The following is a 24,027-nucleotide window of genomic DNA, read 5'->3' as shown; positions in this document are numbered from 1 at the left end:
CTGTACAACTCAGAAAAAAATCTGTCCCATGAGAGTAATTAGCTCAGTGTGAAGATGTTTTTTATTTCAATTTTATAATTGTCCAAAATAGTAGCTATAAATTTGCCACGGTAAAACATTTTGGAATGGACTTCAATGGGGAATTTGCTTTTTGACAGCAAAGGCTTAATAAACTGCAATACCTCCGACAAGAGAATCTCAATCCCTGGTGCCATGGGCCCCTCACGGCAAACAAACCCCCTTTTCACACTCTGCCACAAAAATGAACATGCCTCGTACATACGGTTTCCTCAGAATATCGTCAGCAGCCTAATACTTTATGCCGACTTAAAAACTATGAAATATATCCTGTCTGTGTCCAGACAGTTTACTAAATAGTAAACTAGATTCGATGTCAGCAATCTTTTTCCCAATTCAAAAATCTCATTTTACTCACATTTTGAGGGCACTCGAAATATCGCACAATGCACCGTAAAATATAGTGAACAACCATGGTCACAAAAATGTGAATACGGACCACAATGCAGCATTTTCCCTAATTATATTATTTTAAGTTGTGGGCGAATTCAAATTAAACAACATCTTCTTCTGGGTTTGGCACGTTGATGACAAATATATTGAGCATTATAATAAAGTACAACTAACCTGATATAACTTTAGTATACTGCATTCATTACTCAATAACCCTAAGTGCCTAAGTGGCACTGTTTGTTAACTAGATAAAGGGAATCTTCTAATAGCTGCCATTAACGTTTGCAACGAACAGTCCAGTCTATCAACTAAAAACGACAACAGTATTCTTCTGAACCCGTTTACTCAGTGACATTTGTTCTAGTACATGGTCATAAGCCATGGTCATGTAGTTGTTTTTGAAAATGGAACGCCATTGTTTGCAAAACAGTAGCCTACACAGATTCACACTGAGAACGCAATATCATAAATATGTAAATAAGCGTATGGCGTCACTTTATTAGCATGTGTGAGTTAGAGTCCGTCAAAAGAGTTGCCGGATATACTGTCAGAGGAAAGCGAGAACGGTTTAGTGTACATTTGCTCCCTTCCCAATTGAAAAGGAAAAGAAAGCGATAGTTGTAATAAAACCCTGACGTAAGTATTGCAATTTTACCTTTCTGTATTGGTAGTGTGCCCAGTGTACTTAATTTGCGTATAGGAACCCGGTTTATACAGATGGGAGCGGGATTCGGGGTTGGATTTGAATTTCTTAACAGGTCACAATTCTTTACCACTTTGCAAATCGACCCACTAATTTTAGCACCTACTTGTTAAATGTTTGTAGCTACGGAAGGTATGTTCATTCACTGTATAACAAAATAACTATGTTAGAGGTCCTTCTCAATTGAAATACCACCAGTTGGAAAACAACATGACGCTCACGAACGTTTGTACATTATATGATATGACAAACTCGAACGAACGTTAGCGTAAAGGTTATAGCGCAACTTAAATAGCGTTTCGGAAATCGGAAATTTAGGGGGTAGGATCTAAAATAAAAAAACTGTCTTTATGACTTAAAGCTCAGTTTTGACTCTGTATGTCCCTTATTTTGATTGCACATTTCCTTTTTTTAATTTCTCTTGAAGTGAAATAATGAAGTGAAACTTCTGGGAAGGGTTTCGGGGAAGTCCAGAGTGCGATGTTTACGAGTGTGTTACGTTATTTTGAATGAGATTGCGTTCGCGGATTGTGATAGGTGGTTATTAACTGCAGTTATGTATTAACTACTCATGACTTTGCCGGCTGATCGATCTCGGTTAGGCTTTTTTAGTTGATGTGAGATGTGGTTGGACAGAGCCTGAAAAGCCAGAGAGTTGGCAACCTTGAATCAAAACAAACATAAACAAATAAATCAATACATTGTCATATTTTACCTATTGAGAACACCCAGATCTGTTTAGAGAGCATTGCTGTAGTGTTTGAATCATTTTCATCTCTACAGCTTTCAGCCGTGACCACTATGGACTCTTCCCCTTCTGATTCTACGCACAAGGTTCTGGAGAGGGTGTCCGCAGAGCTGGGTAGCACTCCAACTTCACATGATGTGGCCGTGTACCTGGACAAACAGGACCCATTGCAACATCTGCGCAAACAGTTTCTGGTCCCCAGAGTTGGTGACCTGTCCCCCTGTGAGTTCAATAACCTTTGTCGGGGCAAAGGGTCGTTTCTCATCCCTTATGGAATTTCTATTGAGCAAGGCATAGTGTGCTTGTAGAAACTTTGTGGTGACTACTTCACTGATAGATAAGGTCAGTATGAGTGAGGTTTAGATTCAACAGGGCTGGCTGCAATCAGCTGAATCAAATTATCAATTCAGTTTGGTTAAGGGAGGCTTTTTGATATGGGTGATATGGGTGTTTGATAAATTATTTTCATTAGATAAGTGAATAATCATACATTTTGTCTAAAGATCTGAAGATCTGCAGTGTGACAAATATGCACTAATGGAGGAAATCAGGAAGGAGGCAAATACTTTTTCACAGCACTGTAAATGTCAAGAGACTGGTTTAAGTATTAATTTTACACGTCAGCACACATCAGAGGGCTCCATTGGAAGTGTAATGTAAACCAGGGAACCCTCCTAGGGTCCTAGGCCACTTTGACCGCTTATTAAAATTGTGACTCCTGGTAAATCGATGAGTTGATCTGTGATGGAAACCAGCAGAACATATGGCTCGAACATATTTTTCACTCCTTGGTAAGGCTTGCAATGCTTTTTTCTTTTTCTGAGGAAGTGTTGAAACAGTTGATCCCAGGGATACTCAAATCTAGCCCTCAAGGTCTAGCCCTATTCTACGTGATAGTGCTTTGTCCTATAATATCACTAATTGGGCTGAAATCACGCTCAAGTAATGCGTGAGGTTTAGAAAGGTCTGTGATTACACTGGAGGAATGAAAACCAGCAGTACTACTGACCCCGAGGACCAGATACGACTATCCCTGGTTTAACCTGGCTTCAGCCTGAAAAACTTTTTGAGATGCTCTGATGCTTTGTTGATGTCTTCACAGCTGACCTCTCACTGGTGGATGGCACCAAGGACTGCATTTACTTTGTGGGAAACTCACTCGGACTGCAGCCAAAATCTGCCAGAAAGTATATCGACGAGGAGCTAGACAAATGGGCCAAAACGTAAGTTGCTACGTGCCTTGGCTCCCCCCAGCGACATCTTTCATGTGAAAGAAGACTGTAAATCTTTAGTAGAACCACTTACCAAGACCACTGGCTGTGACCTGTAGCCTAGCCATTGCATTTCAGTAAGGTCTGTGTCATTACTAACTATGACTGAACATCTGCTGTTGCCAGACAGAATTATCTTTATTACAGTAGTGGTAGGTTTGGTTAACTCTCCTGTAGTACTATGTGTGTTCTGTAACTTATGGTCACTAGTCTAGTCTCCTGTACTATTGTGTTGCCTGTAGGCTGTGAAATAATCATTGGCTCTCATTTAGTACTGTGATTAACCTGTAGGGTGTAAAATAGTTACTGGCACTCCTGTAGTACTGTGTGGCCTGTAGTATGTAATATAGTCACTGGCACACTTGTAGTACTATGTGTGGCCTGTAGGGTCTGTTTTTTTGGGGGTTTCTTTGTAGTGGCTTTCTACTCTTTGCATGAATGCAAGCAGCAACGTGCAATTCCAAAGATAAGTGGAGAAACATCTAAAAAACGAAGGGTGTTTTACAATACATGTTCTGTGCCAATGTTTCCTTCAATTCAATTCAATTCAATTTCACAGCAGACAGTCCCAAAGATGCTTTACATAGTAACAGAAGGGATGAAAAAATGGGAAATAGCAGCCTAAAGCCCCCAAATAGCATATGAGGTAAACGACTCCCTAGTGAGAGAAAAATCCTCAAATAGTGGCAAGAAAAAAAAGAAATCTCGAGAGGAACCCGGCTATAGGGGGATGCCCATCCTCCGCTGGCCTATTGGTTGAAATCGTAATGGTTCAGGTATTAAACTAGCCAGGAAGTCCATGTGGATGGATGTAGAGTATGCAGTTCAGAGGGGAGGGGGATCAATTTGTCGAAGCAGGCGTATGAACCAGGGGAGGAGCAGCAGTCCTCAGAGTGGGGGTCCGATTGGAGTAGTCAATGAGCTTGGGGTGGGGGGGGGGGCGGGGCAGGTACCCCATGAAAAAGAAACAAAGAAAGCTGTTTTTGAAAATGTATCATGACATAGAGGAAAGTGACATGTCCATGTTTTGCCATTGAACAGGGGGATCCATGGACACATGGAAGGGGGACGACCTTGGGCCTATGCAGAGAATACACTTGAGGACCTTATGGCAAATGTAGTCGGTGAGTTTGAGTTCCCTCAATGAAGGTGTCAAAAGGGTTGGCAGTCTGTCTCATTCTCCACTCTTGTGCTACTGAGCCATTAGGTAGTTCCTTCCCAACCTCGTCATTTCAATTTCATTGAACCCTTTCAGTTGACGTGGCTGCACCCAAATCCCAAGGGGTTTTTGGCGGTCATTTTGATCGGTTGAAAAGGTATGAGGCCGAGAGGACTATAGAGTACCCTTGGGATTTTACAGTAGTTTCACTTTAGTGCCATATGGCACTCTTGTGGCTGAAAGGGTTAATCAGTCGAAAGGGTTAATGTCAATTAAAATTGATGTTTATAAGTCAGTGAAGATATAAGTTGTAGCATCTTCTAAGTGATTTATAACATGAAAGTCTCTGTTGTGTTTTGCTTGTGCAAAAATAACTTGCAGCAGGTTACCAAGAGATAAGTCAAGTGTTAGATCAAAATCTGATTGACAGCTCAATCAGTCCTAATTGATTTATTTTGGGTTGGAATGAACATCAGTTTACAGAACGGTCCCGAGATACTGGGCTACGAGACTCTTTTCTGCCATCAATGTCAATTTGCTACGTTGGCAGCGCAGCAGTTCTCAGAACATTTGACAACATTTTGACAACGGTAATCAAAACACAATTAGTTTGTCCAATTAAATGGGTACTCTCAGCGTGTTTCACCATTTGAACTGCAGGTTAAAAAACAAAATCAATACAAAACTCAGTCTTCTACCTGGGGTTTTGACAGACCTTTAAAAAACTGAACTCTGCCTTTCAACGAAATCCCTCTTGTTATTGATTCCAGGTTGCAGTCCAGTCACGTTCCTATAGCACAGACTTGGTGCACACTGTAGAGTACACACTGGCCCAAACCTTCCCCTTGACTACGATATTGCTTTCCTGTTTGGTTGAATGTGAATCACAGTGGAAATTTAACATTTCTGAAACCAGAAGGGTGCGTGTTCAATCACCAAGTGACCCAGGGCACCTTCAAGGAAATTCCTTTTCCCAAATCTCCCACTGTAAATATCCAGCTTGTCGTGAAATGGATAACACTTTAGATTTAAGCTCCGGATAAGGGAACATGCCAAGCCATTATGTCTTGCTTTTTTTCTTGCCTTTGAACAGGCGCCAAGCCCGGAGAGGTTGCCTTGATGAACGGATTAACGGTTAATTTGCATCTGCTGCTGGTAAGGCGTGGTAAGGGATTTGGGCTGCCAGTGCTCTGGGTTGAGTTCTGGTCTCTTGAGTAATCTCGAGCCATTTCGCCCCACACAGCTGTCCTTCTACAGACCGACAGCTGAACGTCACAAAATCCTGATCGAGGACAAGGCCTTTCCCTCCGACCATGTGAGCATGCTTGCTTTTTTCTTTATTTATTTATTTTATTTTACTTAAGTATTTATTTATTTACTTATTTACTTATAATATTAGCTATATTAGCTCAGGAGGTAAGAGCAGTCATCTGGAAGTCGGTTCGATCGCCAGCCCTGAGTGTGTCGATACCCAACCTCAAAGTGCTCCTGACGAGCCAATTGGTGTCTTGCATGGCAGCCTATTGCCATTGGTGTATGAGATGAGTGTGTGTGTGTGTGTGTGTGAGAGAATGTGTGTGAATGAGAGGTATCGATTGTAAAGCGCTTTAGATAAAAGTGCTATATACATACAGTATATGCAGTCCATTTTACCATGAATGTAGTTGATTATGTTTGTTGTTGACTTGTAAACCTATTTATTTATTGTATTTATGTATTTATCTTAAAGAGTATACATTTTCCACTTGTCTTATAACAAGCTGTGTTATTTCCTACTGGCCCCGCTACATTGATTGGCATTCACTGAGCTGTCAATCAAATTATGATAATAAATCTCCTGACAATCCCAGTCTGTGTCATGAGAGCAATTAGTGGGTAGAAATGTTGTTGTACTCAGGGGCATGTACAGTAAAAAGAAGCTTCATTTTATCATTATTTGTGCCCTACGGACATTGACATAATGAAAGGGAAAAGTGAAAGTTTAGTTTTTGGTGTATCTTGTTACATTACATCATAGTCATTTAGCAGATGCTCTTATCGAGAGCGACGTACAATTGTACAATTGACGTACAAGTGCCCTGAAGACCCTAGAGGGAAGTACGGTTCCAAGTTCTAGTGTGATCACATAGATAATAACTTCAACCCTTGAAGAATAATCAGATAACTTTCCAAGTAGCAATACTTGTGATTCGGTCAGGAGGAAATAAGCTAGCATGCGCATTAGCTCCCTCGGAAAAAGCGTGTCATAAACAGAACGGCGGTATACCCATCCTAGCCCCTGGGGTCCGTAATCCTACAGGCTTCCCAGCTGTCCTTAAATGATTAACATACTGCGAACGAGGGAGGAGCTGCTCGTTTGCCTCGGCGAAGGCGGTAATTAGCCCAACGAAGTGGCGGTCGAAAACAGAACCTCCCGGAGCTGAAAGGCATTTTCCCATCGCTGGTAATTGTGCTTGAGCATTCTCCGTCTCTCTCTCTCTCTCTCTCTCTTTCCCTCTCCCTCTCCCTCCCTCCGCGCCGATGCATCAGTACGCCGTGGAGTCCCAGATCCGGCTGCGCGGGTTCGACCCCCAGCAGAGCTTGCTGCTGATGAAATCCAGAGAGGTGAGGCCCTCGCGTCTGCTACGGCTCTCAGCTCGCCCCTCCCTGCCTCCGCCGTCTCAGAGGCTGAGCGGATCAGTGCGCCAGCCTCTGAGCCACGCACACACACACATACGTTACACTCACGCACACACACACACACATACGTTACACTCACGCACACACACACACACACACACACATACGTTACACTCACGCACACACACACACACACACACATACGTTACACTCACGCACACACACACACACATACGTTACACTCACGCACACACACACACACACACATACGTTACACTCACGCACACACACACACACATACGTTACACTCACGCACACACACACATACGGTACACTCACGCACACACACACACACATATGTTACACTCACGCACACACACACATACGTTACACTCACGCACACACACACACACATACGGTACACTCACGCACACACACACATATGTTACACTCACGCACACACACACATACGTTACACTCACGCACACACACACATACGTTACACTCACGCACGCACACACACACACAGAATACACTCACACACACACGCACACAGTACACTCAAATACACACACAAGCACATATACACACACAGAAAGTACACACGCACATAATACACTCACACATGCACACACACAGAGTACACTCGCACACACACACACACACACAATACAATACACACACACACACTCACACATACTCTCTTGGAGAACTCTCTTTCTCCCTGTCTCTCTCTCTGTCTCTCTACAGCATATGAACGCTTTTGCAACTGACAGGAATATTAGGCTTATATTGTGTGGCTGTCATGACAGGTTCTCTTATTCCTTTTAGTTAATTTCTTCTTTGGAAATCATTATACTTATATACTTTTTTTAAGGGGTCCTACTTAAAGGCCTGGAATGAAGGCCTTTGTTGGGAAAGTTTGAGAGTGTCACTCACAAGAAACTACACCCCCGCAAGCCTGACCAGTAGAAAATGTCTTTCACCCACCAGGGGGAGGACACTCTGAGGACGGAGGATATCCTGGCCACGATCGAGAGGGAGGGAGACTCCATCGCCGTGGTCCTGTTCAGCGGGGTTCAGTACTACACAGGCCAGCTTTTCAACATGGCCGCTATCAGCAGGGCTGGCCAGAGCAAGGTAAAATCCAGAAGGGATTACGAAATGATAGTAATATTTTGTCATTTAGCTGACGCTATTATCCAAAGCGACTTACAGTTGATAAGACTTAGCAGGGGGCAATATCCCCCTGGAGCAATGTGGGGTTGAAGTCATCTCATCATGGCTACACCGGGGCTTTGACCACCAACCTTCCGGGTCCCAGTGATTTAGTCGATTGGATTTAGCAGATTACATTTAGCAGGGGACAACCCTCCTGGAGCAATGTGGGGTTGAAGTCATCTCATCATGGCTGCACTGGGGCTCTGACCACCAACCCTCCGGGTCCCAGTGACTTAGTCGATTAGGTTTAGCAGGGAATAATCCCTCCTGGTGCAATGTGGGGTTAAAGTCAGCTTATCATGGCTACACCAGGGCTGGAACCACCAACCTTCCGGGTCCCATTCATGTAACGTAGCCACTAGTAACGTACAGGCTTCCCCCGAAACCAGAATAGCTCTGTCAGGCACTGCTGAGGCTTCGCTGATTGATGTCCTTCTCGCCTCTCGCTGTGACTGGCGTCGAAGGCTTCGTCACGCTGTTGAAGTGCTGCCCACCCTCTCCCTCCAGGGACCGCTAAATCGCCATGAAAGTTTGTTTGCGTCTCGCGCCGTATCGATGCGACGACGCGTGCGGCCCTGTTCTTTTTTTCCGTCTTTATATCCCATCCTTTCTCAGACCTATCCCCGCTTGATTCCCGGAGTTGATCCCTTCTCCTGAAATACAAGCAATGCGGCTGCAGCGTTCAGCAGAGGCGCCGTCGGGAGAAGTCGGAATAGGTCACTGCTTAACGTGCCGTTTTTCCCGTGACGGCACTGCCCTCTGGTGGCCAGCTGGCGTGATGACGCCACAAGGCGGAACGCATCTAAAACAAAAGAGGTGCCGGATTGAGCCGTCGTCGGGGCATGACAGCCAAACTGAAAGACGGTTAGAGCTGCTTAGCATACAGGTGCCGTTCGTACCTTTTGGCTTGCGCGGGATCTTTTGTTTGTACTGACGTGATACCAGGGGAGTTTGTCGATTAATAGTTCCTGTCGCGGCTTTTGTTCCGACTGCACGGCGGTGCAAATCCGCATTATGTCACTGCGATTACATCAAATGCCAGGAGGTGAAGGCAGGGGAGGGGGATTTTTGGTTTGGCTGTCGCCGAAAAAGCTGACGTGGCAGGAAATATTTGGACCTTGCCCTCACTGACTGGCGGGTGGAGGTGGGAGGGGGTGAATGCTCCCAGAATATATCTCCTCAAATACAGACAGAATGCTCCCATACATGTCATATATCTCCTGCTGTCTGTAGGCTTTTAAAATGCAGCAGGACACTATGATACAGTAATGTGTGAAATCCACAGGCTTGCTCATTTATTTATATATATACAGACATCGGTCAAGCAGATGGATAAAAGGAACAGCCATCCTATTCAACAGATGCACCGTGAAAAGTGTGAGCAGTCGCTTGTTTGCACATACAAACAATAGCAGTGGAAGGCTCCTCGGATATCACTGACTGAAACCAATATGGGTTTATTGGATGAACTGTTTGCCTTTCCCACACATCGCCCTGAGAAGCCTGCGTGTAGAGGAAATGTGCTGCCACAGCTCCCCCTGCTGGCCGTGTGGAGCTATTACAACATTACATCAGACACACAGCGGAAAATGAGCTCCAGGTACAGAAAACGTGTGGGAGAGATCTCACTTTCTTTTCTCACACTGCAGGTTTCTCCTGCCGTTCATCCCCTGTGCACACTGGGAGGATATGTGATTTCCTGCCTGGCCCTTTTTTTTTAGCATTTATTTAATCCGAAGTCATTTATTTAACTGAGAAGTCGGTTGGCTTTTTGTGGCAACCTGGGGAATCGATGAATGCGAGAGACTGTGTAGCCAGTAAGATGTAGGGGGCAGAGCTGGGTCAATTACGTAATTGTTTGGGATTTAAATACTTTTCTGTTCTTTCTCTTCGAGAGAATGTCATAGGGCCCGATACATCAAACAAGCTCAAGCCTACAAAAGTACTTGAATCCAAAACGATTATGTAATTGACCCAGAGCTGGTAGGGAGTGATTAGGTGGCTAGATGTTGAGAGCCAGTGGGAAGGGAATTTGACTAAGACGGGGGAGATTAATGCTATTTCCATCTTTAATGACCAGTCAGGACCTCGGTTTAAGGTCCACTCTTCTCAGGCCTTCTACAGCGCTGTGCTAGGGCATTGGGTTTCTGTTCGGTCCAGAGGAAAGAGTGCCCCCGACTGGCCCGCCAAAACCTCTTCCAGCAGTGACTCAAGGGGCCTGAATCACGAAGCAGGATTACTGAGTTAGCTGGGTAACTGCACCGAGCAAAGCCCAGAACAGCTCTTCTTACTTCTGTCCATGTTTTAGGTTTCAGAGAGTTGAGAGACACATCGCAAAAGACTGATGAAACTGCAATGAATAGTATTTATTTAAATTAATGTTCTGTTAAATTGATTGACTGCTCATGTGCAATTTGTTCTATAAAAGCATGTTGGAAATAATATATTCAACATTTTTTTATTCAGTGGGCATAGGCAATTTATTGTCTTGGTTCTATTAGCAGTGTATTTAAAGCAGAACTAGAAATGTGCACACTTCAATATTTGTTTACTTATCGCAAGTCATATCATATTCGACAATGTTGTCACATATCTCATATTTTCCTCATATCCCCACTGCTGAACGTTCTGTAAATAGTCTCTCAGCGATGTCATCTGACATTTTGCAGGTGACGCCCTGCTATTTGTTTGGATTTTGATTTATGTTTTATTGTTGAAGCAGGTGGAAAAGAATCGCTGTGAAAGTTATCTGAACGATGTCATTCATCACTGCCGTTATAGTTGTGGCGTGGACTCTGCCATCCATCCACTTGAGTTTTTTGAAAGGACGTATTTATAGTTATCATTATGGTTATGGTTATGGTTATGGTTATGGTTCTTGGTGGGAAAGGGCCTTGATCCTGCTTGGCGATGCAGGTCCCAGAATGCCCCGGGGCGGTCTGATGCTGTGGCTCTCCTCCCGCAGGGCTGCTACGTGGGGTTCGACTGCGCGCACGCGGTGGGAAACGCAGAGCTCCGACTGCACGACTGGGGGGTGGACTTTGCCTGCTGGTGCTCTTATAAGGTAACCGCCGGGCTTCCGCGCCCTCTCATTGGCCGCTTGAGGACTACACTGTCTGGAACGAACATCGGCGATTGGATGGACCTCAGCAGACGTTGGTTCGATTTTGACGGTTCTCTGAACCTTTAACCACGCCGGGCCCATTGTGCGCGGTTAGCCGCAGGCCCCGAACGCCACGCTCTTGTAATTTCACCGGCTCAAACCCGAAATCTATTTCAGACACTTCTGCGTGTCAGCCGAGTTCATAAACAGTGGCTGTCACAGTGTTACTGTTTTAATTGGCATAATTAATGGCCTTGTTGCCATTTGAGCTCCGCCGTGCGTGACAACCCTGCAGCTGTCTACTGCCAGGATAGTAGAAGAAGAGTGAGGCACTGGAGCTTGTGCAGTCTAACTGAACGGCTAGCGGAGCGCTCGGTGTGACTGAGTAGAACCTGTTTCTGTTTTCTCCTTTCAGTATTTAAATTCCGGAGCGGGGGGTTTGGCTGGGGCCTTTATCCACGAGAAACATGCCCACACAGTCAAATCGACGTGAGTATCCTATCGTGCCCAAACGCGCTCATTTGTTATGTATTATTCTTTGATGAGGCGTCTTGTATTTCTTTTCATCGTTGTTCGCGCTACTGTTTCTCAGAGCATTGAAAATAAACTGGATATAGTTTGTCAGTGAAAACGATGGCCATTACTTTACGTATCTGTGCTTGCTTTATATGATCATCACTTTAAATTTAATTGCACCATATTGTAACATGAATGCATTACACTGTATGCATGCATACATTACGCAGTGTCTGCATTACATTAGAGTGCATCATGCTGTCTCCATGCATGCCTTACATTGTATCCATGCATGAAAGGCATTATCATGCACATGGCTCAGAATGCAAAGTTCTGACCTTCACTCTGCAGTCTCAGAGCTGCAATGTGTGCATGCTTGATATGCACAGCAAGTGTATTTCAGGGGCTAATTAGCGGTTGTTCGTAGCAACTGCTAGGCATATGCTAAGATGACTGGATGCCCCAGTCAGCTGCAGATTTTGTTTGCCGGAAGGTTCTCACTTTCTGTGAGACTTATGTTCATGGCCTTACAACCAATCATATATGCATTCTACCTTATCTGGCATAGTTGGTTGTTGTATGACCTTGACCACCATTTTGTATGTCGCTTTGGATAAAAGCGTCTGCTAAATATAAGGTAATGTAATGAAAAGAGTAGAGGAGGCTGTGCTGGAACAACTATTTTTTTCTCAATTAGAAAACCAGCTTCTGGAGCCGTCGGTACCGGTCTCCCTGCATCTGTTGTGGAGAAATTACCATAATAACCCCGCTGTTCTTTTCTTCTGCAGGTTGTGGGGCTGGTGGGGGCACGACTTGAAGACGCGATTCGCTATGAATAACGGTAGGCTCCACTCCCCCCTTATCTCGCCGTTCCACTGCGCGGCTCGACATTAACACGTTTTTCTTTCGAATTAAACCGAATTAGCCCGCGTCGCTACACACGAGACGTACCCTCTGCGATGATTATTGTTGATGTTTGGCTCACACAGCGGCTCACACAGCGCCGCACACCGGCGTCTGCGCAGTAATTAGGGCCGGGGGTTTTTGCGGGGGACCGGGGCTTGTGCGGCTGGTGCTGCCGTCGTGCCAGCGGTGAGCGGATACGATGCGGCCCTCTCGTGAAGCCACCCGCTGGAGAAGGATCATTAAAAGTAATCTGGCTGCAGCGGGAGTCAGCGCCCGCCTCGGTTAATTATTCCTTATCGCACGCCGTTCGGTTTTTCATAAACAGAAAGGTGCTCGGCGGTGGCGGTTGACGCGTTGGCTTATTAACCGAAATGTGACCGTGATACGTGAACGGCGGACCGGTGACAGGGTGTGATTTTCGGTGTGGGTGTGCGGTCCACACTGTCACTCACCTTAGTGTGGAATCTGAACCTCGCTGCAGATTCATGGAGTTCCACAAGTGCAGCTGTCAGTGAAATGGCTGACTACACACTGTTTGCCTGGATACTTTTAGACATGCACTCAACTCAGTGAGAACTTTATTAGGTAGACCTGTTCACCAGCTTGTTAATGCAAATATTTAATCAGTTAATCATGTGGTAGCAACTAAATACATAAAAGCATGCAGATCTGGTCAATAGGTTCAGCCAAATGTCAGAATGGTGAAGAAATGTGATCTAGTGACTTTGACCATGGAGTGATTGTTGGTGCCATACAGTTGGAATCTTGGAAACTCCTGTGTTTTCCACACACACACAACAGTTTCTAGAGCTTGGAAAGAATGGCGCAAAAAACAAAAAAGAACATCCTGTGTGCAGCAGTTCTGTGTGTAAAAAGCACAATGTTAATTAGAGTCAGAGGAGGAGGGCCAGACTGGTCGAAACTGACAGGAAGGTGATATGCAGAAGAGCATCTATGAACACAGAACACGTCAAGTGGATAGGCTACAGCAGTAGGTCTAAAAAATAAGTCTAATAAATACCTAATATAGTGCTATGAGTGTATATTTAATAATTGAGAATTTTTTCTTCAATAGATCAATTTGTCTCCCCACTGCCAGCATCCCTAACTGGCTCATGAAAGATTTGGAGAACACCTTGAGATTGTGGGGGTGGAAGTTCAGGTTGAGATTGAGACTCCGACAGGAAGGGGCGAACGGCTTAAATTGAACGGCAAAAGTGTGTGAATGCAAGAAATTAATTTGTGAGCAGAATTCCCCTTGCTCGCTTATGGATTTGTTCTTCCCTCTCTCAAAGCCTGGTCCGCCACACTCCGATTCGACACGCTTGCACTCAGTCGCACCATTTGCTTAGGGATTTTTTCTGCACACACTCAAAACTGCATCCTCTCCCTTGCGGATTTATTTATTTTTCTCATCTGCATCGCTGCCAGAGTCCAGTCAATAAGAATTTGCTGGAAATGTTCTTGCCCAAATCTAGGCGAGGCTGTCACCAAACTGTGTGTTTAGTTTGTGGCTTTGGAGAAGCAGAGTGGACAGCAATTCAATTAGTATCTGAAAAGCAGCAACAAAACAGGTCCCTTTATATATACTGAAGATTTTTATGTGTGTGTGTGTGCGTGTGTGATTGTATGTGTTTGTGTATTTGTGATCTCCTCCAGATGTTGTATAAATGTGAGGCCCTTGCAGTAGCTGGGCAGCTCTGATGCTCGTGTACAGAGATGAGCAGCATTTCAAATGCATGTATTTGTATATGAATGTATGCAGCTCAGAATATGTATTCCCATGTATTACATTTACATTTACATTTTAGTCATTTGGCAGACGCTTTTAATCCAAAGCGACTTACAAGTGCATAGGTTCTACCATAAGTCAGAGCATCACATCCAGAAACTAGCAAAATACACAGGAAATGCTGTTCTAAACATAGTGGTCATCAGAAGTGAATTTTTTTTTTTTTTTTATTTATTTTTTTTGGGGTGGGGGGTTAGACAAGGATAGGGATATCAGAAAGGAGGGGCAGGGGAAATCAGGAGGGAGGACTAAGGTAGAGTTTGAAAAGGTGGGTTTTGAGTCTGCGTCGAAATAGGGGGAGGGATTCTGCTGTTCTGACAGTGGTAGGCAAGTCATGTATTTACTTCATATGTTATAGTGGTTGATCATGTCTTTTTATGTATGGTTCATACAACTGTCTCTCCTTCAAGACAATATATGGCTCCGCCATTTTAATTGTATCAGATTATTATAAAATGGCTTCCAAAAATGCAGTTTTTTTATATATATAATCCCTGTCCATAAATTACACATATTTAAAAATGTCTACGGGTTCTTTGGACACCGATTAATGTCCCCAACCTTATGGTTTTCATATTTGTTTTAGCCCCTATTCTGATGGCAGATCATTAAAATGGCATTTACGGTCACTGTCAATTAAATCTCCCTCAGAATTATAACCACCAGACTACTCAATTTAATTTGGAGCTGTGCCTGCTCTCCATCTTTTTTTAAAGAAGTCTTTTGCACTCGACTCACTCATACTGCCATCTCATGACGAGCCTTTGAACTGCAAGAAACGGAACAAATTGCTTTTTTGTTCGTAGTTCACTCAGTCGGTTTGGTGTTAATATGAGGAGAGGAGAACCAAAAGTCTCGTTCTTCCACAGTAATGGATCTGCTCCCAGGGGTAGGTGGATACAGGATCTCAAACCAGCCAATTCTTCTGGTGTGCACCCTGCAGGCAAGCTTAGACGTAAGTATTTTGGGTCTCTACTAAACTTTACATCTGTCTGTTTGTCAGAAAGTATTAATAAGTATTAAGAAAGTATTGACAAATACTTGAAAAAGTATCATTCTTAGAGAAGAGCATGCGTTTGAAACAAAATGGCTCACGGCATCACTTTGGGGTGGAGATTTTGTATAGAGGAGCATACAATATTTCCATTTAAGCCATTCCAGACCTGCTTATATAAGCGTAAACAAAAAGGTTTAGGCAATAAAGAGCTGATGCGTAAGTCACAACCGATTACCCATTAGCACACTATCCAGAAGTGGAATAATGGCTCATTTAAGTGTACCTCGATGCTTTCATAATTATACCTTGAGCTGTTCTGAGTGGGTTTTGGGGGCAGGCTTTTAAACGTTTATTGTTACACCTTGGTGCTTGAGCTGCATTTTGTTTTCTGGAAATAAAATCATGAAGTATTCAAAAATGAACCCCATCGGTATTTGGTTTTGCTATGGAGAGTAGAGCACGTAGCAAAGCAAAATAATGTACCTGTGGGGTTCATTTTTGAATACTTGCTGATTTTATTTCTATTTCTACTTTAATTGCTATGGAGACCGAAAGCGTGAATAAAAACATTTAAATACTGTAGAGTAAAGCACTATAATTGGTCCAAAGTAGTCACTTATTGGTGGTGATATAGCTACACCCTTTCAGTTTTATGTCCCAATAATTCCCAATAATTAAGGCTTAATGTCCCAATAATTCTGATTTATGAAAATGTGGTGCATCCATAGTCATACTGTATCTACTACTACATTATCCATAATACAACCACAGCACTGCTGCCCCACTGATATATCCACCAATGGAGTTACTCAGTTTCTCAGAATCCACCAATGGAAGAGCCTTCCCTTCTCCACCGAGACAGAAGTGAAGAGTAGAGAATGTTATTATCCCTCGTGGGGGACAAGTCAAAATACAAATAGCACAGTACATACAATACAAAATTTTAAGTCATTACTCAAAAAAGTGGACTGAAGTGGCTATTTGCTATTTAATAAGGATATGACAGCAGGGATGAATGACCTCTTTTACCTCTTGTTCTTGCCAAGGGGGACAGAGAAACTTAAGTTTGTACTCGGTCCACAGGGGGGGTGGGTTGAATCATCTTAAACAGGGGTCTCCAATCTTATCCTAAAAGGGCCGGCGTGGGTGCAGGTTTTTGTTTTAACCCAGCAGTAACACACCTGATTATACTAATGAACTAATCGTGGTCTTTAATCAAGACCTAGATGAGTAGAATCAGCTGTCTTAGTCCTGTGCTAAAACAACAACCTGCACACACACCGGCCCTTTCTGGATAAGATTGGAGACCCCTGATCTTAAATGTAGGGCAGTGTAGGGCAGAATTTGGTGAACAAGGGATTCTCAGTTGTGGTTATTAAGGCCAGTGTATAGTCCAGCTACAGTATTACAGTGGAACTAGTATTGCTCGTCTGAAATTGCAGAACGTTCACGAACGTTCTATTGTGTCCCAATGTAGACTGTGGTCATTCCAGGCACACAGAGCATTATCCAAATGTCGCTGTGACCAGTGATATCCATTGCTCAGTTGCTGGACTATCTACTGGCCCTTCCCCAGATCTTCAGCCAGACCAGTATGCAGGCCCTGAGGAAGAAGTCGAAGCTCCTGACGGGCTACCTGGAGTACCTCATCAAACACTACTACACACGGGACGAGGCCCGCCCCGACAAGCCCAGTGTGCGCATCATCACCCCGTCGGAACCCGAGGAGCGCGGCTGCCAGCTGTCGCTGTCCTTCTCCGTGCCCATCCTCACCATCTTCAGAGAGCTAGAGAAGAGAGGTGTCGCCGTGAGTTACCGCCCTGTTCTCGCTCACTCACCAATCCCCAACTGTACATGCTGCTCTGCTCCGTTCACTGAGGTCCTTTACAATCAAGGTTTAGTAGACCTCTAAGTACTCTGGGTCTTCAGAACCAGGGTTGAGTAGACCTCTGGGCACTGCTGCCTTTATAACCACAGTTGAGTAGACCTCTAGGCACTGTGGGTCTTCACAACCAGGGTTGAGTAGACCTCTGGGCTCTCTGGCCCTTCACAACCAGGGTTGAGTAGACCTCTAGGCACTGAGGGTCTTCACAACCAGGGTTGAGTAGACCTCTAGGCACTGCTGCCTTCATAACCACAGTTGAGTAGACCTCTAGGCACTGTGGGTATTCACAACCAGGGTTGAGTAGACCTCTAGGCACTGCTGCCTTCATAACCACAGTTGAGTAGACCTCTGGGCACTGTGACTCTTCACAACCAGGGTTGAGTGGACCTCTAGGCACTGCTGCCTTCATAACCACAGTTGAGTAGACCTCTGGGCACTGTGACTCTTCACAACCAGGGTTGAGTGGACCTCTAAGCACTGTTGCCTTCATAACCCCTGTGTAAAAAACGAAAATAAAATTAAAATAAATTTTTTTTAAAAAGACATGCAGATTAGCTGAACCAATCTCCTCCTTTTCCTGTGATTCCAGTGTGACATGAGAGAGCCAAACATCCTGAGGGTTGCGCCCACGCCGCTCTACAACTCCTTCAGCGATGTGCACCGCTTCGTCCACCTCCTAGGGACAGCTCTGGAAGCCAGCAAAGACCTCTCACATAACGCGTGACTAACCGGCGACCCAGCACCTCAAGACCTCTGTTTACCATGACCTATAGCCAGTTTACAGGTCACACTCCTGTAATATATTTCAAAAGGCTGTGTAAGAAGCAGACAGTTTTCTAATGCATTCAATTCCTGGAATTTCACAGCTTCTATTGAGGCCCCTGACTGGTGTCTGCATTGTAATCCCTTCCGCCTATTTCCGAAATGGGTTTGACTTGACGTTAAACCTGTGTGATTATCATTTCCAACCTTGCATGAAAAAAGAGAAAAGAAAGGCTGTGTTTCTGTCTCCAGTCCAGAAGTTACAGGATGACTTGTTTTATTCAGGAATTCAATAAAGCCTAATCATTAGGGCATTCTATAAGAATATCAAACGCTCAGTGTCCGGTCAAGGTTAAAACATTGTAACCGAAGTGAATAGATACTGCAGGATTGTTGTTATTCACGATGGGATGCATTTGTACTGTAAAAGGTTTTTGAACGGACAAGTGGGCAATGAATGGACAAGTACCAACGGCCAGCTTACAGTGGTGGGAAATGGTTTCTCTTTTCACCCAAATACACATTATCTGTCCAAAGAAAAAACATTCCCTTTTAAGCTTCCCTTTTTTTGGTGGAGGGAGTATTTATGATGTCTGCATAAATGCTACAAACACAAGCAGGGGTGGAGGGCGATTGGTCCACATGGTGAAATTCATTACACTACAGTTCCACAGGGGGCTAACATCTCTCTTCAGATCATAGATAACTGCTGTTGGGTTCCATGTGTGAGAAGCAGAAAACAAAATGGTTGTAGCTTCAACCCCAGCCGAGTTGTATTTTACCAAACGTACAAAAGTGATAAAAACAAAACTGCACACCCTGGTTGATGTTTAGACTTCAAAGAGGAGGAGAGTGGCTCGTTGCCCTGGTGTACTGCCCAGATCATGGCAGTTGCTTTGCAGATATTGGAGAATTCTGGACCTGCAAACCTCCCAGGTTTGGACAGTGTATTCATGCTCTGACAGAACAGCTCTCACCTCCTCCTCTGCTGTTGACATTTAAGATGCTTCAGACAAGGCTGTTGGTGCAAGAGGCATGAAGCAGGCAGGTAAGGCATACAGCAGAATGTGGAATGAATGTGTTTCGTAAGGGGCAAAAGCCTGAGCATTCAGCAGCACTAGCCCAGAGCTAGCCATTTATGTCAGCTTAAAATTGAAACTAAACGTAGCTGATGTGCTTTCTTTACACGCTGTGGCCTACACCACAGGAACTAACCCCCCCCCCCCCCCCCTCCACCCTCCACAAACCACCACCTGAAAGTCTGTTATGATGTAATTTCCTGTATAAATATACTGCCCTCACGAGAAAAAAAACAAAAAAACAGATGCAGAACATTATCTTAATCTCAGACATTACTAAAATTACAGTATGTTAAATCTCTAATGTGATGACGTTGCAATGCAGAGCAGCTTGGAGGATCTCTAAATCACCGAACCGATTCAAGGCCAAAATCTTAAATTGTATCATCCATGCTGAAGCCAAACTTGCGTAAGCAAATGAGTACTAAAAACAGGCCGAAAAAGCGGAAGTAAAAAGCTGCGCTCTACTTCATCTGCAAAAGCTTCATCTTCTGCAAGCATGTTTACCACGACAGCAGTATGAAGTAGCCCGCTAGAAGCATTGACGTAGCTGTTGACTGTCATTTCTGAGGGTTCGTCAGCCAGAGTGCTGCAGTCTCAGTCAGCACAGACAACTGCTTCCAGGAAGTGGTGAGGTAAGTTTTTAAATCCGAAGAGAACCAGCGTTCACACCAGATAGGGCCTGCAAAAGGCTGGGGGTTTGAGACGGCAGCTCGCCGAGACACGTGACCACGGCACTTCCTCTTATCGGAGGCTTTCTCCCCATCTCGGGCAGATTAAGGGGTGAGAAGGCTCAGCGGGCCAAGGTAAGAGCTCGCTTTCCAGTTTTGAACAATTAACCGCTTTTAATGAACATGGTAACAAAACACGCTGCTCAAAGCTGAGCAATGACCATCTTCGCATTTGCCAAATTAGTTGGCTTTCTACATTTTTGTACTTTTGTGAGAGGTTTGAGAAAGTTGTTTTGAACAAGAAGAGTGTTATGGGGAAATACAGTGCTTCCTGTAACGGCTGCCTTATCTGGGCCTACTGTCACTTTGTTAAGAATCGCCGCCTGAGTAATTGTTAATACCTGTAATGCAATTGTGGTTCCAAACTTTATAGTATTCAGATAGTTTGCTGTAAGCTAAGGTGTTCAGGAGTAGTACATAACTAGTAGTTTTTTTTCCAGGCATAAGTCTGTACACAGTAACTGAAGATTCCATGTATTCATATTAACTTTTGTAGTAAGTGCAAGTTTTGAGTTACTGGAAAATGTATATGATCGTTAATTTTAATTATTGCTGTAACTTTCACCAGATAATTCACAGCCTTTGTGTGATATATTGTATGCTTTAGGATGAGAGTTTACACTACAATAGTCTGAAGTTCTGAAAAACTACTGTAGGATAGTACAAATGACACAGTGTACTGTACTTATTAATGTACTATCATACTTAGAAAGGAAACTTTGTGGCGGACAGTTTAACAAATGGAAGCATTTTAAAATGTGTTTTAATTTAGCTACTGAGCTGGACACATGTGGTCTGGTTGTCATGAATGTTGTTGGTGTTATGTCTTCCCACGTGAAAGGTATTTGGATATTTCATGGAACGTATTTCTAAATGTCCACTGGTTTTACTGTATTTAAATATAGGTTTGATCAAAGTCTGCACATTGGAACATTGTAATATAAAAGTCTCTACTTAATAGTGTCTGATGTCAACATTTTACAAGGCAAACATTTTTTGTCAGGCTCTTCATTTTAGTCTGTTGACCCTGGTGATCCTTATGTGATACCACATCTTCCACAGCTCTGCGCTGTGTCAAGATTTGTACAGCTATGACAATACCTATGTCAGATTGGTTCTTTAACTCCCAAGCTATAGGATGGTTGTGACCAACTGCACCAAATATTAAAACAGATGGATATGGTAAAACAGTGTTCATATGATATCTGTCTCACAAAATGGATTCCAATAGTATTTTGTCTCTGTTGAGACAGCCTTCTGAGTTCTAGTTCTGATGTTCAGTTTATCATCCTTGTGAACAGAGCCTTTCAAACAGATTTTAGAGCCACACAACAGCACCTTTACATAATCACAGAATAAATACCATTGTGCGTTCTCACTCAAGATAATGGAGATAACATTGCTAAAATAAAATATGAAATCTGAATGGGAACTGCTGTAACAGTACTAAACAGATTGTTCTTTATGTCAACTCAAGTCCTGTAAGGGAGCGGGGATGGAGGACCAGACGCGACAAAAAAGGGAATCTTAAAAGTTACCCACAGGATGTGTGATACCCACTAATATAATCTAGGGTAATCACTAGAGGAGAAAGGCAAAGCGGAAAACAGGACAGAAAACTCCCTGGCGAAATGCCAACTAAAACAGTACCGAAAACCTGGTACAAGAGAGTCTATTTAGACCTTAATAGGTGAAATATTCAAGAAAAACTGATATGGTTGCCTGAATACAAGGCAACACACCTTTAAATATACAAAGAAAAATCAGTCTTCCAGGCTACCTCTAACTGGCTCAGTGTCTGAAGTGAAATGCAACACTCAAACACAGAAGAGAGGGACAATGAGCCTTAAATAGAATAGAGCCCGCCTACCAATAATGGATGATTGGTTTGGTAATTAGACTGCACCTGGATACCAATTAACTAAGGCAGCAATCTGCACGTGTGAGCCAAAAAAAAAGGTATTGCCTGGAAAATGAGTCAAGAAACCCTGACAAAATCCACGGCAGATTAGAGACATAAATGCATTTACTTTCACATAAAGTATCTATAAATACGTATTTTACTTTTTCTTAGTTTGATAGATGTTTAGTAAGGGGTGGCTAAATGCAATCAGCACCACAAAAATATGAGCTTCAACAAAAAACACTTTAGCATCTGTTGCATTGTTTATCTGCAGGTTTCAAAACATAATTATTTCTGTCCAATTCATTCTTAAATGAACAAAATCCAGTGAAATGAGAGAAATCTATTGCATGTTTCAATCCAAACACAATCCCTCGCACAACTGAACATATTTGCTGGGCTTCCTTTTCTAAGCACTATTGTTTGGGTGGCAACATGAAAGATGTAAATATACCGTACACACACACACACACACACACACACAAGCACACTCAATTCCTTTTTTTTGTTCCAGAGAAGGATTTCACTTCCCTTTGTGTGGAGTTATCCTAGAAAGCGAACATGAATTCAAAACTGTAGTATAAACATTTAGTTGAGACTACCAAAATGCAAATATGATTGATTTGGTTGTTTTTTAATTGAAATGATACACTGCTAAAACACGCACGACAATTAGTAATACCACTGATAAATTCTGATTATATTACATAACAGTTGTCTGCCATGATTCATTGCATACATTTACAAATATGCCAATATTTAAATTATTTGAAAGCAAGTTATGTTACCCCTTTGGTGGCAAACTGTAGAACAAACTCAGAATAAAGACAGCAGAATCTTATTGTATTAGATATGAAGTCTTCTGAAATATATACTAACCCAATTATTTTGGGATAGATGCATCACACTGTTTAAATTACGACAATCAATCATGTGAAGAATGCACATTTATCAAATTCAAACAAGCTCTTGTTGTTCCAAGATTAATTTGCGTTTCTCCAAAACTGCTGCATGTGCATATTCCTGACTTCATACACAAAATATGGTTGTTTATACGTTTGCTAATGACTCCGTTAATAGGCATTTCCCTCAAACTACACCCTGTCATCGTTTATGCTGTCTCCACAACATCCATGCTCATCAAAGACGCACGGAACTATCTTCAGTGAAAGTAAATCCAAACCTTTTATATTGTCTTGTTATTTTATACTCTAAACAGAAAAAACAAAGATGCAAAGTTACACAAAACAAGCCCCTGTGGGAAGTGCAGCCAGCCAGGGTCCTGGTGCGGTTCAGATGAGGATAAAGACTTCCGCCAACCCTGGGGAAAGGCTCAGCCAGACCAAGTCCATGGTCATGCCAGACCCTGGACAGGCCCAGAAACCCGTGAGTACCCATGTCACAGAAGTTGTATTTGGCTTAGGGGCAGGGCAGTATTGTTTTCTTTAACACTTTCTTTGAAGGGTCCTACATAAGAGCTATATGACTCCTTTATAATCGCTACATAGCATATTCATAAGCGTAAACTACTACATAAGCATTTATAAGCGCATATGTGAATAAGTGCAAATAGGCTTTTGGTGTGTTATGACAACATTGATGCAGCAAGTGACATTACCATGATGTACCAAGTGAAATGACACAATGTAGGTCATCAATGTTGATATGACTCACCATATGTCTGTTGATATAAGTATTTATGAATGCTTATGTAGTGCTTATGAAGGAGTTGTATTGGTCTTATGTAGCCTTCAAAGAAAGTGTTACTGAATTTTCTCCAGAAATTTGTGATGAGCAAATGGGCTACAACTTCAATGGGGTTAAACGTCATCTGCTGATGCAGTTATTGTCAAGCATTCTTGTTTTGGCATACCAACTGCTAATTATTACAAAACTTCAAAGACCTCATTAGAAGACAGTTAAGAAAAAAAATGTATGGCACAAAAACATTGGTGTTGATGGAGTTTACAACACGGTCACCGTGATGTAAACAACCAACATTAAAGGATTAGTTATGTCGAGGTTATTTATTATAGTCACTCAAAAGAAACAGCCTGACATTGCTACAGTTCATATTATGTATCACCGTTCACAACAATCAGTGCTATCTGGTGCAAATCATAAGGATTCATGCAGTAAAAATGAGAATGTATCAACACAG

The 24,027-nt window shown here is 43.1% G+C and overlaps 2 protein-coding genes across 6 annotated transcripts in view; both read left to right on the top strand.

Annotated features, from left to right (window-relative positions):
- The first annotated feature begins 983 nt into the window (after positions 1-983).
- Positions 984-18,672, top strand: kynu (kynureninase). 3 transcript variants are annotated; one of them, XM_061233403.1, is made up of 14 exons: positions 984-1,107; positions 1,958-2,144; positions 3,025-3,145; positions 4,235-4,317; positions 5,446-5,507; positions 5,596-5,667; positions 6,882-6,956; positions 7,965-8,111; positions 11,158-11,256; positions 11,711-11,784; positions 12,600-12,652; positions 15,379-15,464; positions 17,083-17,313; positions 17,981-18,672. In XM_061233403.1, the coding sequence occupies exons 2-14, from the start codon at positions 1,976-1,978 to the stop codon at positions 18,113-18,115; spliced, it is 1,407 nt and encodes a 468-aa protein (XP_061089387.1). In that variant the 5' UTR covers positions 984-1,107; positions 1,958-1,975; the 3' UTR covers positions 18,116-18,672. The 3 variants fall into 3 exon arrangements, 2 of the variants coding, with proteins under 2 accessions (XP_061089387.1, XP_061089388.1); XR_009708199.1 differs by lacking the exons at positions 17,083-17,313; positions 17,981-18,672 and adding an exon at positions 16,984-17,034 and having other exon boundaries at positions 13,793-15,464; XM_061233404.1 differs by lacking the exon at positions 17,981-18,672 and having other exon boundaries at positions 16,984-17,110.
- A 1,044-nt stretch (positions 18,673-19,716) lies between these two features.
- Positions 19,717-24,027, top strand: part of arhgap15 (Rho GTPase activating protein 15) — a 126,215-nt gene continuing 121,904 nt past the window's right edge. For 2 of the 3 annotated variants that reach the window (XM_061236773.1, XM_061236771.1), the window contains exons 1-2: positions 19,883-20,038; positions 23,086-23,252. In XM_061236773.1, coding sequence (XP_061092757.1) covers positions 23,097-23,252 — 156 coding nt within the window. In that variant the 5' untranslated portion in view covers positions 19,883-20,038; positions 23,086-23,096. The other variant, XM_061236772.1, reaches the window with a different exon arrangement.

This window comes from Conger conger, chromosome 3 (genome assembly GCF_963514075.1).
Source record: "Conger conger chromosome 3, fConCon1.1, whole genome shotgun sequence".
Lineage (NCBI taxonomy): Eukaryota > Metazoa > Chordata > Actinopteri > Anguilliformes > Congridae > Conger > Conger conger.
This window is presented reverse-complemented; position numbering and strand designations above follow the sequence as displayed.

Coding starts and splice junctions, on each gene's coding strand:
- kynu (XM_061233403.1), top strand. CDS start 1,976: ATGGACTCTTCCCCTTCTGATTCTACGCACAAGGTTCTGGAGAGGGTG. Junction 11,257..11,710: donor CCTGCTGGTGCTCTTATAAG/GTAACCGCCGGG, acceptor TTCTCCTTTCAG/TATTTAAATTCCGGAGCGGG. Junction 17,314..17,980: donor TAGAGAAGAGAGGTGTCGCC/GTGAGTTACCGC, acceptor CTGTGATTCCAG/TGTGACATGAGAGAGCCAAA.